General features: G+C 40.9%; 1 protein-coding gene across 1 annotated transcript in view; it reads right to left on the reverse strand.

Annotated features, from left to right (window-relative positions):
- Window positions 1-14390, reverse strand: part of LOC119252300 (H-2 class II histocompatibility antigen, E-S beta chain-like) — a 47758-nt gene extending 33368 nt beyond the window's left edge. The window contains exon 1 of the mRNA XM_054698142.1: window positions 14301-14390. Coding sequence (XP_054554117.1) covers window positions 14301-14390 — 90 coding nt within the window. The remainder of the gene's footprint in view (window positions 1-14300) is intronic.
- Window positions 14391-17454: the final 3064 nt, after the last annotated feature.

Raw genomic sequence — 17454 nt, forward strand, 5'->3', positions numbered from 1 at the left:
TGATTTTGGCTTTAGGACTTCTTGTAGAATATTTTGGAGTGGAGATTTAGTTGTAATGAATTTCTGGAGTATCTGTTTGTCTGAGAAGGTACATATTTTTTCTTTGTAGAGGAAAGAGAACTTTGCAGGGTAAAGTATTCTTGGGCAGCATTTGCTGTCTTGAAGTTTGCTGAATGTGTTACACCATTCCCTTCTTGCCTGTAATGTTTCTTTGGAGAAGTCTGAAGTTAACCTGATTGGTTTTCCCTTATAAATTATCTGTTTCTTCCCCCTTGCCCGTTTCATTATGTTTCCTTTTCTTGGACTCTTGCAAGCTTTACTACTAGATGTCTTGCTGTAGTTTCCTTTTCATTGTGGTAATTGGGAGTTCTTTTCACTTCTTCTATGTCTATATTCATCTCCTTTTTCACGCTTGGGAAGATCAACATGGCAGCAGGGAAATGCTGGGAGTAAGTGCAACTGTTATAGGGCAGCCCTGATACAAAACAGGTTGCCTTACTGTGGGTCCTCACCCGCGCGCTTGAAAGGACTTATCAATACTCTACTGCAGGCACACACGAAAGGTTAATAAAAAGTTTATTTACAAGGGAAGGGCAAATGAGGAAATGTACAACTCAGGGAGAAAAGTGGGAGACAAAGTTTTAAATGCGTCCTACCTGATCTGCCAATCTGGAATCCCAAAGGCACTCTGAGAGCTGGCCGCAAGCCAGGAGCCCTGAAGCCAGGAGGCGAGCGAGAGAGTGAAACCCCCAAGGCCCACGTGTTTGGTTTTTATACCAAACCTGGCTGCTTAACGCCACCCTCAGGTCCCAGCCACCTTCCCTTTGGTGGTATGGGATTTGTCTTTCCCAATGTCTTGATGGCTTTGGTCTGGAGTGGGGGTGGAGTAAACAAAGCCTGCATGGAATTAGCTCAGAACATCCTTTCCCCCTAACACTCTCATTAAAAAAAGTTAATAGGGAGGAAAAGCAGCAGGTCCCTGGGAGAACTGGGACACAGAAGATAAACAGGGGACTCTGGCAAACTGCCCAAAGAAGAAAGTTGCCATAAAAGAGGACAAGAAGGGAGGAAAGCTCTGAACCCTGCTACCCTCCCCCACCCACAAAGTCGGCACTCTCAGACCACAGAGAGGAGGAAAAAAATAAAACAACAACAACCAACAAGAAAAACTACATATCAACAGGACTGTGAGTGGAAAGGAGCTGTATTAGGCACTGCACCCTGTGAACTGTAACTGTGAACTATGCAGGAATTGCTATGGAGGTAAATGAACGGCTCTGGGTGCCATTAGAGGATAACAACCATTCTGAGACCTACAAATAGCCCAAGGCCACCCGGTGAGCTTGTGCAGAAAAGCAGCATGCTCAAAAAGCATACATGGATCACGGATTGCAGCTGCCCAGGTCCCTGTGCCTGCAACCCAGGCTTGCTGGGAGACACGCGGGAGCCCTCATTGAGGTGAATGTCCCTCACTGAGTAATCAGAAATCAGGCACCAGGACATGGGGGCAGGGTGCAAAAGGCACCATTTCTGCAGACACTGAACTGGGCTACAGCTCGTGTCCTGATCTGAGGGCTTTGGAACTGAGACCCAGGGCACGAAATTTGGGGCATGGTATCCCCATGATGGGGGGGCACAGGACAGACACAACACTCCCACACCATTGAGGCACTCCACCCCACTCCCACTCTGTTCCCCCAGACCCACAGGGAAAAAAAAAAAAAAAAAACAGTTCTGGAAGGTCACTAGGAAAGATCTCTGGCACCACCTACTGACCAGAAAAAAATCACCAACATCCTGATAGTTGGAAACCAGGGATCCCAAAAAAGCCCTCAGGTTCTGACAGAGGGTGGGTCATGCAAAAGTGGGTAAGGAGGGAAAAAAGGCATGGAGCAAGATCCCATCCTGGAACTGAGGCCAGGAGCCAGGCGCAGGATCTGGGCGTGGGTCGCGTCATAGCAGTGGGCCTTGCACAGAGTGACAGCCAGTTATGGATCTGATAGCCCTGGAACTGAGACCTAGAGTGCAGAATTTAGGGCAGGGGATCCATACAACTTCTGGCACACAATAGGGTGAACATGGGGCAGACACAGCACCCACCTGAAATAAGAGCCCCTGTGTTGAGGTGCTCCCCTCCACCCCCTTTCCATTTCTCAGAGAACCACTGGGTAAAAGCACCGGTCACCAAGTCTCTGGCTCCACCTCCTGACCAGAACAAAATCAACAACTAGCTGATTCCCTGTTGAAACTGAGTAAATACAGAGGAAGGAAAATGTAAGGGACAGTGCCCAGCAACACATCAACACCCTGGTGGAATTTTGGCCCACCAGTGCTGGTCTCAGTGTGGTAAACAATATCCAACACCCCTAAAGGAGCACCCCAAAGAGATGCCTGCCAACACCAGTGGCACAACATCCCAATGCATAGAAATAATTAGAAAGCAAACAACAGGGAGAAGAAAAAATATAAATAACCAAACAAGCCCACAGGAGGAAACACCACAAAAAGAAATATAGTCACCAGAGCACAACAATGACATGGAAGAACTTCTTGGCCTATCAGATAGAGAACTGATGATCATCATGATTAAAAAGCAGAAAGAAAACAAAAAGGAAAAAATGATTTGAGACAAATAATCACTGAACTGAAGAATGAAATTGAGACCTTAAGAAAGGAAAGAAAAGAAACGCAGGGGATTAAAAGATTACTAGAGAAGATAAAGAACTCTGTGAAAAGCAATGAAAACAGAATTGGTGAAATGAGAGAACAGATCAGTACTCTCAAATATACAGAAATAAAAAGAGCCAAAAGAGAAAAGGAGAGAGGAGTGCAAATGAAGCAGTATGAGGAGACTCTTAGACAATTATCAGACTCCATGAAAAGAGGAAATGTAAGAGTTATAGGCATTCCAGAAGGTGAGGAGAGAGACAAAGGAACTGAGAAATTATTCATGGAAATAATCAAACCATTTTAGTTGGGTCTCTATTGTGAACCAGCTCTGTGTTGATCAATGATGTGCACACAAATATGAGCCTTTTAGGAACATTCCTTTCTCGCACTTGAAGACAGAGCAACTTTGATAATGTACATGTCAGCAAGTTTAGGAGTTAAGGTGATGGAAGAAAGGTGATTGCAAGTTAGAATACCTTTAATCTGAAGTTTATTGAACAATTTATATTTGGACAGATTACTTAATTGTAAATAATACCCTTCAATCTGTCTGCTATTTCAATCCTGGAAAATGTTTTGACTCTGTGGATAGCCCAAGAGGCTGACTCATTTTCATTAATGAGGAAAGCTCAAAATTTCTTGTAGAGGTGGGAAGAAGTCAGTATTTTCCCTGGATTTGGGAGGAAATTAGGTCTGAGGTGCCAGTGATATTCAGAACCATTAGCAGGTGCACATTTGCAACCAGGAGAACATCACATTTAATCTGACAGACAAAATGTCATAATTTCCTCGGGATTAACTAGTTATGACATATCACAATCGGGGAAACCAAACTAAGATTCCTACTAGATTACAGGAGAAAAAGAATGGCAAAGAAACATAATCTTAATTCAAAATATACTGACCTATAGCTGAAGAGAGCACCATGAAAACTCATTCATATAAATGTGATATACAATGTACAAGCCATACAAACTTATTTTTAAAGAATGGGTCAACAACTGTGACATGAATTCTATATATTGTATACATTTGAGAGTGACAAAGAGTACAACCTTAAGTATTATACATCTCACCCTTTTTGTCAATATGAATTCAATATAAGGACAGTCCAGGTAAAATGAGGCAGCAACTGTTCACCAAAACATCAATCCTATAGGGGATGTTGAAGCTGAACTTCACTGAAATCAAGAGGAGAAGCAATCCTGCTCAAAATGTATCGAAAAAGGGCTCCTTTCGGTCCGAGCCGCCTGGAGCATGCGCCGTGTTGCGCATACTCGCAAGTTAGGTTTCGATTCCTGTTTCGCCTTCTGAGAAACCACTGCATTTCCGGTAAATCACGTGGTACTGGGAGATACGATGGGAGGAGCTACAAGGTATAAGAAGGGAACCCTGGGAGAGAGCGGGGAGAGACTGCTGAGACTGCGTAGAGGATAAGGAGAGAGACTGCAGAGACTGCAGAGACTGCGTAGAGGGTAAGGTGAGGAGACTTCGAGAAGGAGACTACGGAAAGGATACTGCGTAGACACTTTGAGAGAGGATACTGAGAAACGTACTGAGAGAGGAGCATAGAGAAAGCCAGGGAAGGTAGTAGGACAGGGAAAGGAAAAAACATGTAAAAGTAGGAAAAGGAAAAAGGAAAAATAAAGAAGCAACCGCTAGCGGCAAGTCGTCTCAAGCCCCTCATTTCCATCCTCAGCCCTTCTCTTTCCATACCTCCAAATCCCGCGGGTCGGGACACCTTTCTTGATGAAAAAGGCAATTATACCAATTTCCAGAAGAAAGTGGTTATGCTTGCAGAAGTGCTACTCTGCTCCTGATGCAGGATCCCATAGGTCTATTTTCATCAAAAATTAATTGCAACACTCTTGGGAACAAACAACTTAAATCAAAACACAGATTTGTTGAACAACAGGCAGTTTGAAGTTTGTAGCACTGCAGATTTCCTGAGTCCTACCAATTCTCACAGAATAGGATTCCCAGTTTATCTGGGAGAAATGGATTCCAAGTTATCAAAAAGCCAGTGTTTCTCACTTGTCCAAAACTATAAAACTACAGAATATTCCCTGTACTTTTCAGAAAATTGTGGACTTCAAGTGAAAAAAGGATCCTTAGTTCCTTTATCTAAGAAAAATAAAAAAGATTAATAGCGAGAAATGGATAAATAAATCTAATTTCTTCTTAATATGTGAAGCCATGTATCCTCAACCGAAAACTGGCATTTGCAGGTCATATTAATGCACCCTGAAGTGTTGACAGGATCCTCTCCAGGGATGTCTCAGCAATGTCCTCTACAAGGAACTTTAGATTGAAACAGTCTTTATACCATAACATTAAGTCATTTAGCAAGGCTTCTTCATTTTGTGAAAATCATTCGTTGACTCAATTTTTCTGTGTTTTATAAATTTTAACACAGCATTTTTAAAAAAAGAAGAAGAATGTTGGCTATACAGAAATTAAAGCAAGAAAAGAAAAAATTCTAGGCTTAGTCATTAATATTATAGGTAGGAAGACATTTAGCTTTCTTTCTCTGATGTAAACTTTGTATAAATCATGCTGTGTCAAAGTATTTACCTCTTTACAATGCAAATATGGCCAGGTTATTTTTAAAAAATTCATTTTGACTTTCCACTAACAGCTGCCCAATGATTGCAGGAAATTTATTTAAAATTTCTTTAAAATTTCACTTCAAACATCTATGCCTAGAATGCTGTCTGTTTTATTCAAAATAAATAATAAAATATTTTAGCATTTTCTGTTAATAGTCCATCCTTATAGATAAACAAATTTCTACCCTGAAAAAGTAAACTTGGGTCTCCCCTGGTGGCCCAGTGGTTGAGCGCTGGGCTGCGAAGCTGCCCTCAGCAGTGCATTTCATCGGTCTGCCTGTTCTGTTCCCTGCTCTTGCTCTGGTGAATTCTCTCACCCTCCCTGTGCTCCTGACTGTACCCGGTGCTTGTATAAATAAATAAATAAATCTTTAAAAAAAAATAAAAAATAAACTTACTATTAAGTTTTCCCCCCAAAGGGGAGACTGAGCTGCTCCCTTTGTCCTGACATCTTTTCCTCCATGGTATGCCTGTCAAACAAGCCAACTCTTTCAATATTGAAGAGCATTTCTGAGAACACTGGGTCCATCCTAATTCTTTCTAGCATTTCAATTTTGGTCATATATTCATTCCATAGTTTACACAAGTAAGACAAAGGAACAAAACTTGGTGCCAATACACTTCCAATGGCTAAGGTAGGACTCTGGGTGCAAAAAATATTTTATTAGTCTTTATAGTTGAGGTCTGTAACCCTATTTAAAGAGAACCCTTTAAGAGCAGTCTGGTCAGTTGATAAAATGAGAACAAAGGAGCCAGTTGATCAATCTAAACCATGACTATGTTATTAACCACAAGAAAAATGCTTAACAACCACAGCAGAAGGTAACATGAGGCTTAGAAAGTTTAAACGTCTGCAGAATTGAGTAAACCTTATTGCTTTTACAATTTCTAAATTATAAGAAACACAAAGGAATAATGAAAATGAGCGGTGTGAGCAATTGTTAGTGCCATCTATTGAAATACAAAACAGCTGGTCAATCTGTCTTTGAAATCAGGAAGGAAGTCACCACTTAGAGTCATGTGACTTAGACTATCAGAAGCAAATTCTTTTTGTGCCCTAATATGGGTAATTCCCTGGAGAGTTACCTAGCTAGGCTCCTAAGGATGCCTGTCTATAGCCTCTCTATTAGTGAAAGACAGAGTCACTACCAGGATGAAAACTCAGACTGCTAAATGAGTTGTAAAATTCTAGAAAGGCTCAAGAATTGGTCAAGTAGGCCATGAAATGTGAAATTTGTGGCATGCAGGAATTTTTGGCATATATATGACAGATCACTATTTCAGTATCACCTATGAAATCTAAATATAGAACTTCCTGAGAAAATGAAGAAATATGCTCAAACTCTCCACAGGGAAGAAATGTTGAAGATTGTGACTATGCAAATTTGTCCAACAATAAAATCAAGAATGTTGGCATGATTCAAGTTAATATCATGGAGCACAGACTAACATGACAGTCCTCTCTATATTGGACCTCCTAATTTGAAATTCACATCCAAGTAGAAACTCAGAAACGTTCCAGACCTGCAGTCTGGTATAGTTTTCAAAGAGTTCAATGAATTTATTCTTTAAATGTTTACTTCAAACATCTTGGTGCCCCCATCACCTTTGTACAGAGGTGCATTGAGTTCCACTAGGAAGCAGGCTGCTGTTCTTGTGTCCATGGGTGCCATCTAGTGGTCTCTGCACAGGATGCCCAAGAGCAAATATCTGCTTGCTGCATGATCTGATCAGAGAGAGGAAAAATATCCTTGGTAAGAATACTATCTGTGGGTCTCCCATGGTGGTGCAGGTGCTTGCGTGCAGCACTCTGAAGTGGTCTGCAGCCTCTGCAGCACCGGTTCCATGCCAGCCAGCAAGGGTCCCCTTGGCACAGCAGATCTCTCCTGTAGCACCCTCTGCTTTCCTCAAGAGTGTATTTCTTCAGTCTGCCTGTTCTGTTCCCCATTCTGTCTCTGGTGAATCCTCTCATGCTCCAGTGGATCTGGCCTGTACCCCGTTCTCATATAAATAAATAAATAGATAGATAGATAGATAAATAAATAATAAATCTTTAAAAAATTAAAAAAGAAAAAAAGAACAATATCTGTTTCTGAATATTATCTCCAAATGCATAACGAATATTGATGGTAGCAAACTGCAATATTGTAATTTACACAATATATATTCATTCTTTCTCTCTCTCTCTCTCTCTCTCTATATATATATATATATATATATATACACATACTATTCACATACACACACACATATGTGTGTGTGTATTCGTGTGACCAAAATATATTTCTTACACTAGTTGGTCTTTATTTAAAGTTCCTGGTTCATAGACATAAGACCTGAAACCATAAAATATATAGAAGGAAATATAGCCAAAACACTACATGACATGCACCTCAAAGACATCTTTACAGACACATCACCCAAAGCTGTGATAGTGAAGGCAAAGATAAACAGCTGGGACTACATCAAATTAAAGAGCTTCTGCACAACGATAGCGACAATAACCAAAACAAAGAGAAACCCTACCGACTGGGAGAAAATTTTTGCACACAACACTAATAATAAAGGACTGATGACAAAAATCTACAAAGAGCAGATGAGACTCAAAAAAAAAAAAAGAAAGAAAGAAAGAAAAAAAAAGAAAATAACCCAGTCAAGAAATGGGCAGAAGAACTAAAAAGAAACTTCTCCAAAGAGGAAATGCAAATGGCCAAGAGGCATATGAAAAAATGTTCAACATCACTTGTAATCAGGGAAATGCAGATCAAAACTACAATGAGATACCATCTTACACCAGTGAGAATGGCACATACTAAAAAAACAGCAATAACAAATGTTGGCAAGGATATGGAGAAAAAGGAACTCTCCTACACTGCTGGTGGGAGTGCAAAATGGTCCAACCACTATGGAAAGCTGTGTGGAGATTTCTTAACCTACTAAAGATAGAGCTACCTTATGATCCAGCAATTCCACTCCTAGGTATTTACCCAAAGGACACAGAACATTAATTCAGAAGGGCACCAGCACCCCTATGTTTATAGCAGCACTATTTACAATAGCTAAGCTATGGACACAACCCAAATGCCCAAAATAGATGACTGGATCAAGAATATGTGGTATATATTCATAATGGAATATTACTCAGCATTCAAAAAAGATAAACTCATGCAATTTGCAGCAACATGGATGGCGCTGAAAGAGATTATACTCAGCAAAATAAGCCAGCAAGAAAAAGAAAAATATCGGATGGTCTCACTCATAGCAGGAATTTAGAACACCTAAATTAGGTACCAGGAAAAAGACTAATTGCAATAAAGTAAAAATCAAAACCAACAAGCAGCTATAGACCAGAGATACACTACAGTGGGGGGTAGGATGAGGAGAGGAGAGATTAGGGTCAGAATAAGGGGGTGGGAATTATATGGGGAATATAACCAACATGAAAATGCATAATTATGCAAAAATGAAAAATGATGTAAGAATTATATAAAATAAAATAATGTATGTATATTATATGTATATAAAGAACAAAATACAAAGTTCCTGGTTCACACCTCACAGATGTCTTAGAATTTCCTATATGTTAAGAGTATTCCAGGTGTCTTTTAATAAGTTAAGAAAAGCATGTTAGGATTTGGAAAATACCTGAAGATGGGGACTGGTTGCCAGGGAAACAAGCATGAAGCTGAAAATGTGTAAGGTCTGAGAGGAGCCAAAATGTCAATTGTTGGTGTTTTCTCACCTGTGCACTTTCAACTGCATTTTCACTCAGGCTAAAATTTCAACAACAGGGTTTAAGAGAGAAGTTAGGAGAAAGGAAAGAGTTAGAGGCAGGGCAAGAGGCAATAGGATAGCCCCAGGGAAAATGCGAACAAAGTATCACATTTCTTCTAATAAGAAATACAAGGTACTGGGCCTCCTGGGTGGCACAGCAGGTTGAGCACAGCTCTGGGAAGCTGAGCACAGTGTTGTGAAGCAGTCCGCAGCCTCTGCAGCACCGATTCTATTCCCGGCCAGCCAGAGAGAAATCCACATGGCACAGCAGACCTCTCCTGGCTTGCCCGCTGCTCCCCTCAGCAATGTTTTCAGTCATCTGCCTGTTCTGCTCCTCGCTCGTCTCTGGTGAATTCTCTCACCCTCCCACGCCTCTGGCATGTACCCCAGCTCTTATATAAATAAATAAATCTAAAAAAAAAAAAAAAAAGAAATATAAAGTACTGTAGACGCAGCCCTGGAATTCAGTGTTTGGGATTCAACCTTTGAGTATTTAGTGCTCAAGATTCAGCATTTTCAGATTTTCAGTGATTCCGGCCTCAGCGATTTCGGCCCCCGCCATGTCGATCTTCCAGAAGGCTGTCATGGACCTCTGAAGGACGGGAAGGAGCCTCCTGCAGCCAACCTCAGAGATGAAAAGTTCAGAGGCTTTGCAAGCAGCCGAGCACCTGAAACTGCTCCCAGTTTTGCAGCAGTTACAGCCTAGCAGGGAAGGCAAAGGCCCATAGTAAGGCACCTCACTGAGCTGTGTGAGTGTGGCTGTTTATAGGGTCATTCAGCAGCTGTTTTGAGTGTTGCTCGTCTGGAGCTGGGATGAAGCATCTTGGCAGTTCGGGGAGCATCCCCTGTTGTGTCTTCTGTTGACTTCGTGAGTTGGAACCTGGCCTAAAGTCTGCCTGCCACGTGTTTCAGGTCCACAGTAATGGGAAGACGCCATCTTGGGAGTGTGGACTATCCTTCAGGAGAGGAGCTCTGCATCCTCAGTGGCTGGAAGATGCCATCTTTGGAGTGTTAGTGTTTAGGACTTTAAATACACTGGACTGGGCCTCCCCGGTGGCGCAGCGGTTGAGCACCGGGTTGTGAAGCTGCCCACAGCCTCTGCAGCGCTGGTTCGATCTCCAGCTGCTCCCCGGACACAAGAGGAGGGTCCCACATGGCGCGCAGACCTCTCCTGCCGCCTGCTGCTCCCCTCAATGGTGTTCTTAGGTTCCTCTGGTTTTCTGCTCCCCGCTCTGGCCCTGGTGAATTCTCTCACCCTCTCGCGCTTCTGACTGTACCCAGTGCATGTATAAATAAATAAATAAATCTTTGAAAAATAAATAAATAAATAAATAAATACACTGGACACTGCTTCAGGTGAGGTAAACGGCCGTTTTTGGCCTCAGTAACTCTTTGTTTTTCCCTAGTTTGTTAAATAAATCCTATTATTGTTCTCTGAACCTGAGCAGTCTTGCAATTGTGTGCATCAGTGAAAACTCAGGAAGTGAGAGATAAACTACTTGGGCAGTGTTCTTGGCCAGTTTTAGTGCCTCTTGCTGCCCTATATCAACTTGAACATCATTTTGGCTCTATTACTTATCACCTATACATTCACTAAAATCTCTGAAACTCCATTTAGCCTGTCATGAAAATATTGATGCTAATTTTTGGCATATTGAATTATTACAAGGATTAAAGAAAAAGGCACAAAATTAATTAGATGTCTTGCTAAGGGTATTTATATTGTAAAAGTTATAATTCTTTTTTCCTAAAAATATCTACAAACTGATATTGAAAATCTAGGAGAGCAAAGTAAGCACCATCTGCAGAATATGCCACCCCAAAATATGCTCTTTGGCATAATGATCATTTTGATCTGATAAATTGGTTTTAGATGATATAATTGAGGTAGATTACTTGTTGACTGAACAAGGAGGCTGTGTCATAGCAAATACCTTCTGTTGTACTTGGATCAAGACCTCTATAACTGTAAAAGCTGAAGTACAAGGAATTACAAAGAAACACTTAATGCCTCTTTAGGTAAATTCTTCATTATATTTGATACCAAGTGGCTTGGATTTCAAGGGCCTTGTCTAAGGAGTTTATTCATTCTCTTGGTATAATCCTTCCGATACTCATCACTATAGTCTCTGTGGTCTCACTTGGAGAAACAAAGTAAGCAATGAAATAGACAGCAAATGTGGTCAAGAACCTGACATCATCACCTGTGAGTTTCACAGAGAAATAAGAACTTAAACCAGATAGTAATTGAGTGATGCTAATACCAAAATTTGGTCACCCTGAAAGTGAACCACTAAGCAAATAATTATTAAAGCTCCCTGTGAAAGGGTCTTAGGCCTGGTGCAGTTAACATTCCAATGCAATTGTAATTAACAAGTTTGCTCACTTAACAAATCTTTCCTTAGAGGGCTTTATGACTAAATTTAGCTAAACAAAGTAACATTTCAAGTGGGTGGTAGCTGGCCAAGCTGGTCATTCCTGAATGCCTGTATCTTTTCCCCCTACACCTGTCCCCTCCCCTTCTCTGGGGACTTTGCAGAAAATGGTTTCGCCTGCTGAAAATGATGTTATCGATGTAACAAATATGAAGACAGTTATGAATAAAAGGAACCCTTTTTTTTAAAGCGAGGCTCAGACCTTATAGGGCTACCCAGGTCTGAGGCCCCATGCATAAATAATAAACCTTTTCCTGACCTTACCATTCCACTTGTTCTTCTTCTGCCTGGGTAAAATATAGACTCTCCTAGATTTGCAATATCAGTTTGTAGATATTTTTAGGAAAAAAGAATTATAACTTTTACAATATCAGTACTCCTAAGCATGACATCTAATTAATTTTATTGCATGTTTTCTTTAATTCTTGTAATAATTCAATATGCCAAAAATTAGCATCAATATTTTCGTGAAAGGCTAAATGGAGTTTCAGAGATTCTATAACAACCCTCTCATGAATGACCAAGACAGGGGAATTCTTAAAGTAAATAAGCAAAGCGGTCACTAGACTGAAGTGGCTTTAATGCCTTAGTAGCCTACAGAAGCAACACAAGCCTAAGCCAAAGTCAGTTCCTGTAAATGCACTCAGATCCCAGAGAACAAAATTTAGAACAATCATGACATGCCAGTTAGGTCTTTCCCAGTAGGACAACCACTTAAGTTACAACCAATCAAATTATTTCTTTGCTTTGCCACTCCATCTTTGCTGTGAAAACCTTTCCTACCTCCTGTTGACAGAATGCTCTTAAGCACTTTCAGTCTGACACTGTCTGATCTGAGTCAATTTTTGCTCAAATAAATTCTTGAAATTCTTAGTGCACCTCAGTTTACCATTTAATAATCTTATTAGACTTACTAATAAATACCAAGTCTGTACCTATGATTTAAAGAATTGAAACAAAGTGTTCAGAAAACTGAATAGCCACAGGTGTTTCATTTACATACTCTTTTTTTTTATAAAATAAATAGGTATACATAGAATATTACTAGAATTCAAACTGTGTAAAAGAAAAAAGCAAATATATATCTTCCTATGTAAAAAAATATACTTGTAAAATATTCTCTCAGTGGCAAAATCTATTTTAAGTTTACAGAAAAAACATACAGAAAGTAGACTTCCCACATACCTCCTATACCCCCTGCTTTACATGTAGTCCTATAATTTGCATTCGTGTGGGACATTTGCTATAATTGATTAACCAATACTAAGTCATTATTATTCATTAATTTTCTTAATGTAGATTAGGGTTCATGCTGTGCTATACAGGTCTGTGAGTTTTGACAATTGCGTAAATGCCATCTATCTCGCATGACAGTATCATATAGAACAATTTACTGACCTAAAAATTCTCTGTGCTCCACCTAGTCATTTCTTGCCTGACTTCCTGAACCCTGGGCAGCCCATTGTCTTTTCACTGTCTCTGTTGGTTTTCCTTTCCAGAATACCATATAGTTGAAATCATATGGTGTGGAGTTCATACAGTCTAAGATTATTCTTAGGTTCTCCATATTCTTTCATAGCTTAATAGTATATTTCTATCACTGAACAATCTTCATTGTAGAAATATACCCAATTTGCTCAGTCACCTATTGAATGATAGCTTGTTTGTTTCCAGGTTGCTGCAATTATGAATAAAGTTGCTCTAAACATCTGTGGGCAGGTTTTTGTATGAACAGCTTCTCATTAGAGACATTACAGTGTTCAGTAAAGACAGGCTTTGGCAGTGATCACTTAAGGCTTGTTGGGTGAATTTTATGTGTGTTGTAACATTCTCCAGGCAATGGGGGAGACATAGCCAGCAGTCAAATGACGGCACTAGTGGAAAACTGCACATGCCCACCTGCCTGTGAGCAGGAGATGGGCAGCTTCAGGAATCTGATTTGGGTCAGCACACCACACATGGTAGAGGGGGAGCGGTGGGGGGCGCATTGTCAAGCATGAGATGGACTGGGGGTGAGGGTGGGTATGCCAGACAGGGACCCCCACTTGAGCTAGGACATCAATACCACCCATTGATGAGAAAATATATTATTTAGCTAATGGATAAAATAAAGATCGTAGGAGAACTTCCAGCCAAGGTATAATGAACACTCCAATGCAAGCATAATTAACAAGTTTGCTTACTTAAAGATCTTTCCTTTTAAAGATTCATGGCCAGGGCCTCCCTGGTGGTGCAAAGGGTTGAGACACAACCTATGAAGCTGTCCACAGCCTCTGCAGCACGAGTTTGATTCCCCCCAGCAGGCCAGGGAGCAACCCACATGACACAGCAGACCTCCCCTGACTTGCCCACTGCTCTCCTCAGCAGTGTGCTTCGATCTGTCTTCTTGTTCTGATCCCCACTCTGTCTCTGGTGAATCCTCTCACCTGCCCCACCACCACACCTCTGGCCTGTACCTAGCTCTTGCATGCATAAATAAATAAATGTTTAAAAATAAAATAAAAAGATTCATGGCCAGGGCCACAGCACTCCTATCTAAGCAAAGTTGCATTTCAAAACAGGCTGATAGCCAGTGAAGCTGGTCTGTCTTTAAACCACAAGAGCAATAAAGATTTTCTTGACCTCCCCATTCCTGAAGCACAACTTCTTCTTCCTCTGCCTGGGTAAAAGGCCAGAATTTCTACAACACCTTCAGTGGAATGTGTTCCATTGCATGTCTAGTGAGTTTCAACAGGTTCAACTTGCAGCAGGACAATGAGACCCCAAGGAGGACTAAGTAGGTCTCCCTCATCAGGGGTGTGAAGAAACTCACCCATCCCCACAGGAAGGCCATGACAAATTCCAGTGGAGAATTTCTTTCCCAGGTATGATGGGGCTTGTTGTTCTCAGAAGCAGAGCACATTGCCCCAAAGTGAGAGTGGGGGCACTCCACTTTGTAATATTGGTGTCTCACTAAAGATCCCCATTCTGGCATATGGGGAAACAGGTCCTGCTGGTTGATCATTCAAATGTGTTAAGGTCTAGGACGATACTTTAGTCCACCCATCAAGATGTTACCCTGTTAGTAAGTAAATCTGTTGCCTTAATAATCTTTTCTTCCTTTCTCCAGTCCTCATGCTTGCAGGTTATAGATGCAATAAAACTTCTATTTATTATCATATTCTTTTGCCCAGTTTTGTATATCATAATCTTTGAAATGTGACACCCTCACACCTCCCCATCACTATCTAGTTGACTAGGTAGATGTACATTGTGATCAGTTTTTAAATCCCCTAGTGGTGGCAGCCTGGTTTGCATGGTGACAGGAGAAAACTCAATCCAGATGAGTGTCCACACAAGTGATGCATATTTAGAATCTTACTTGGAGAGAGGAGACCAATATAATCAAATTGCCAATTCCTGACTAGTTGGGAATTCTGGTGGACGGCCCCAGATCCCTTTGACTGTCACCTTGAGACATAGAACAAGCTCTTACTCTATTAACCAAGCCTCTGTATTTCAAGGGCAATCCTGTGTCTGTGACAATACACCACCCCACCTGGTGCCACAATGCCCACTTCTATGCATTTAATCTGCTGTATGTCCTGAGGGGTCAGTTGTCAGGACTCAGGCCTGAGCTTGTGCAGCACCACCTAATTACCAGAGACTGTCAGTGGCTTAAAGCCAAGCCTTGGAAGACAGTGAGGATGGCCTCAGTTTCCTACAGGTGAACCAAGTTGTCTTTCCACATACCCTGACAGCACATGGGTTTATTCATAGTCATTCACCCCTCTGTTTCCCATCATCTAAGCCATAGAGTTAATCCTTTCAGGATAGCACATTTGTTGGTGCAAGGCTTAATTAACAGTGAGAATTCATGCATGATCACCAGGCAAACCAGGGTTCAGCCACTGGCTGCTGCAGTTTGCTTTTTGGTGAGAGGATCTACCTGAAGGAGCACTGTGAACACTGATAGGAGCTATTTCCATAAGGAGGTACAGTGGGTTTCCATCCCCTTCCAGAACTGGGACCAGAATCCTGGGTCACTTTCACTTCCTGTTGCCTCTGAGCAATGTCCAATCCATAACTTCAAAGCCCCAGGTATATCTAACGCAAATGATAGCCCTGCGGGCAGATGCTCAGAACTTAAAGTTGCTTCACTCATATTTTTGATTTTCAAAGGCTATTTGCTACTCTTATCCCCAATTTCATAGGTCCTATTTCTTTACAAGTCAGTATAAAGTGTAAAGATATGGGTGAAGTAGAGAATAAGTATTCAAAAACCTCCAAATCCTCTCAACGACTGACACTTCTTTCACATTTTTAGGAGCCTGATAGGCTTATAGCTCATCCATCACAACACGTCTTACCTGATCATGTGACACCCAAAACTTAACATGGGGCTTCAGCCTGGAATTTTCTGCAGGTTTACTTCCTATCCTGTCCCTTTCAAAGTCTGCAGTGTCCTCTAGCAGAGGCAAATTTTCACATATTTAACATTGTATCATCCTAAAATGGGCCCATTTCACTGATGAGGGAAGGAGAACAGCAGCAGGCCCCGGGCTCCCATCCCTTGGCTCATAGTGGGCTGTGCAGGCAGCGTTGGGGAAGAGCTTGAAAGGTCCATTGTCCCTCCCACATGAAGGCAAACTGATCTCAGTTATCAGAAACTTGTCCTTGTCAGAGTCTTTCTTTAAATCTCTTTGAAGGTGAAGCACTTTGTAGAAACACTTTTGCAAAATCATCCAGTAAAATAATAACTATAAATGACAAAAGAATTTAAACGATCATGTTAGTTAAAGACCTGTTCATTGTAATTCAATTGGCAAGAGAATTTGGTTTTTCTGTGACATTCTTCTGAAAATAGCTATGGTTATGACTAATAACATTATGCCAGGATAGATCAGGTTTTTAAGAATTTCATAGTTTCTGAAATATTTATGTTATCTCTAAGGCCAATGTTACGGACCATATCACTTATGTTTACCTCTATGAGTTTTATAGCTTTAGGTCCTACATCCAAGTCTTTAATCCAGTTTTGAATTACTTTCTGTGTTTGGTGTTAGACGGCAGTATATCAATAGCTTCATTCTTTTGCTTATGGTTGTCCAGGTTTCTGAACAATTACAGAATAGACTTTCCTGTCTCCATTGTATGTTCTTGGTTTGTTTGTCATTTATGTGTGGATTTAGTTCTGGGATCCTAACTATGTTCCATTGTTCTCTGTGTTTATTTTTATTCCAATGCTTAGCATTTTTTATTGCTATCAATTTATACTACAGTTTGAAGTCAGGGAGCATGATACCTCTATTTTTGTTCTTTTTCTTCTCAGGATTTTTTGTAGTTCCAAATAAAGTTTGTGATTTTTTCATTTGTTTATGTAAACAATGCTGTCAGAATTTTGATGAGGATTGCATTGAATTTTTAGGTAATAGAGCACTTTTAATGATGTTAACCCTTCTAATCCATCAGTATGGAATATCTTTCTATTTCTGTGTGTCTTCACACAATATCTTATAGTTTTCAGCATGTAGGTCTCTCACATCCTTAGTTAAATTTATCCCATGATACTTAATTCTTTTTGATGGGATTGCTATCCTGATTTCTCTTTAGGCTAGGTTCATTTGCAAATACTTCTGCACATCTCTCTTCACCTACCGTCCATCACACTGATGTGTTGATCTCCTTGGTGCCCTTCCTAAAGTAGTATGTATTGGGCCTCCCCTGGTGGCTCAGCGGTTTTGGCGCTGGGCTGTGAAGCTGCCCACAGCCTCAGCAACGCAGGTTCGATCCCCACCCGCCAGCAAGTGTCCCACATGGCGCACAGACCTCTCCTGCCTCTTGCCACTCCCCTCAGCAGTGTATTTCGTCAGTCTGCCTGTTCTGTTCCCCCCTTTGGCTCTGGTGAATTCTGTCACCCCCCGTGCTTCTGACTGTATCCAGTGCTTGCATAAATAAATAAATAAATCTTTAAAAAAATAAAAAAT

This window comes from Talpa occidentalis, unplaced genomic scaffold (assembly GCF_014898055.3).
Source record: "Talpa occidentalis isolate TD23 unplaced genomic scaffold, MPIMG_talOcc4v2.1 talOcc4.2, whole genome shotgun sequence".
NCBI lineage: Eukaryota > Metazoa > Chordata > Mammalia > Eulipotyphla > Talpidae > Talpa > Talpa occidentalis.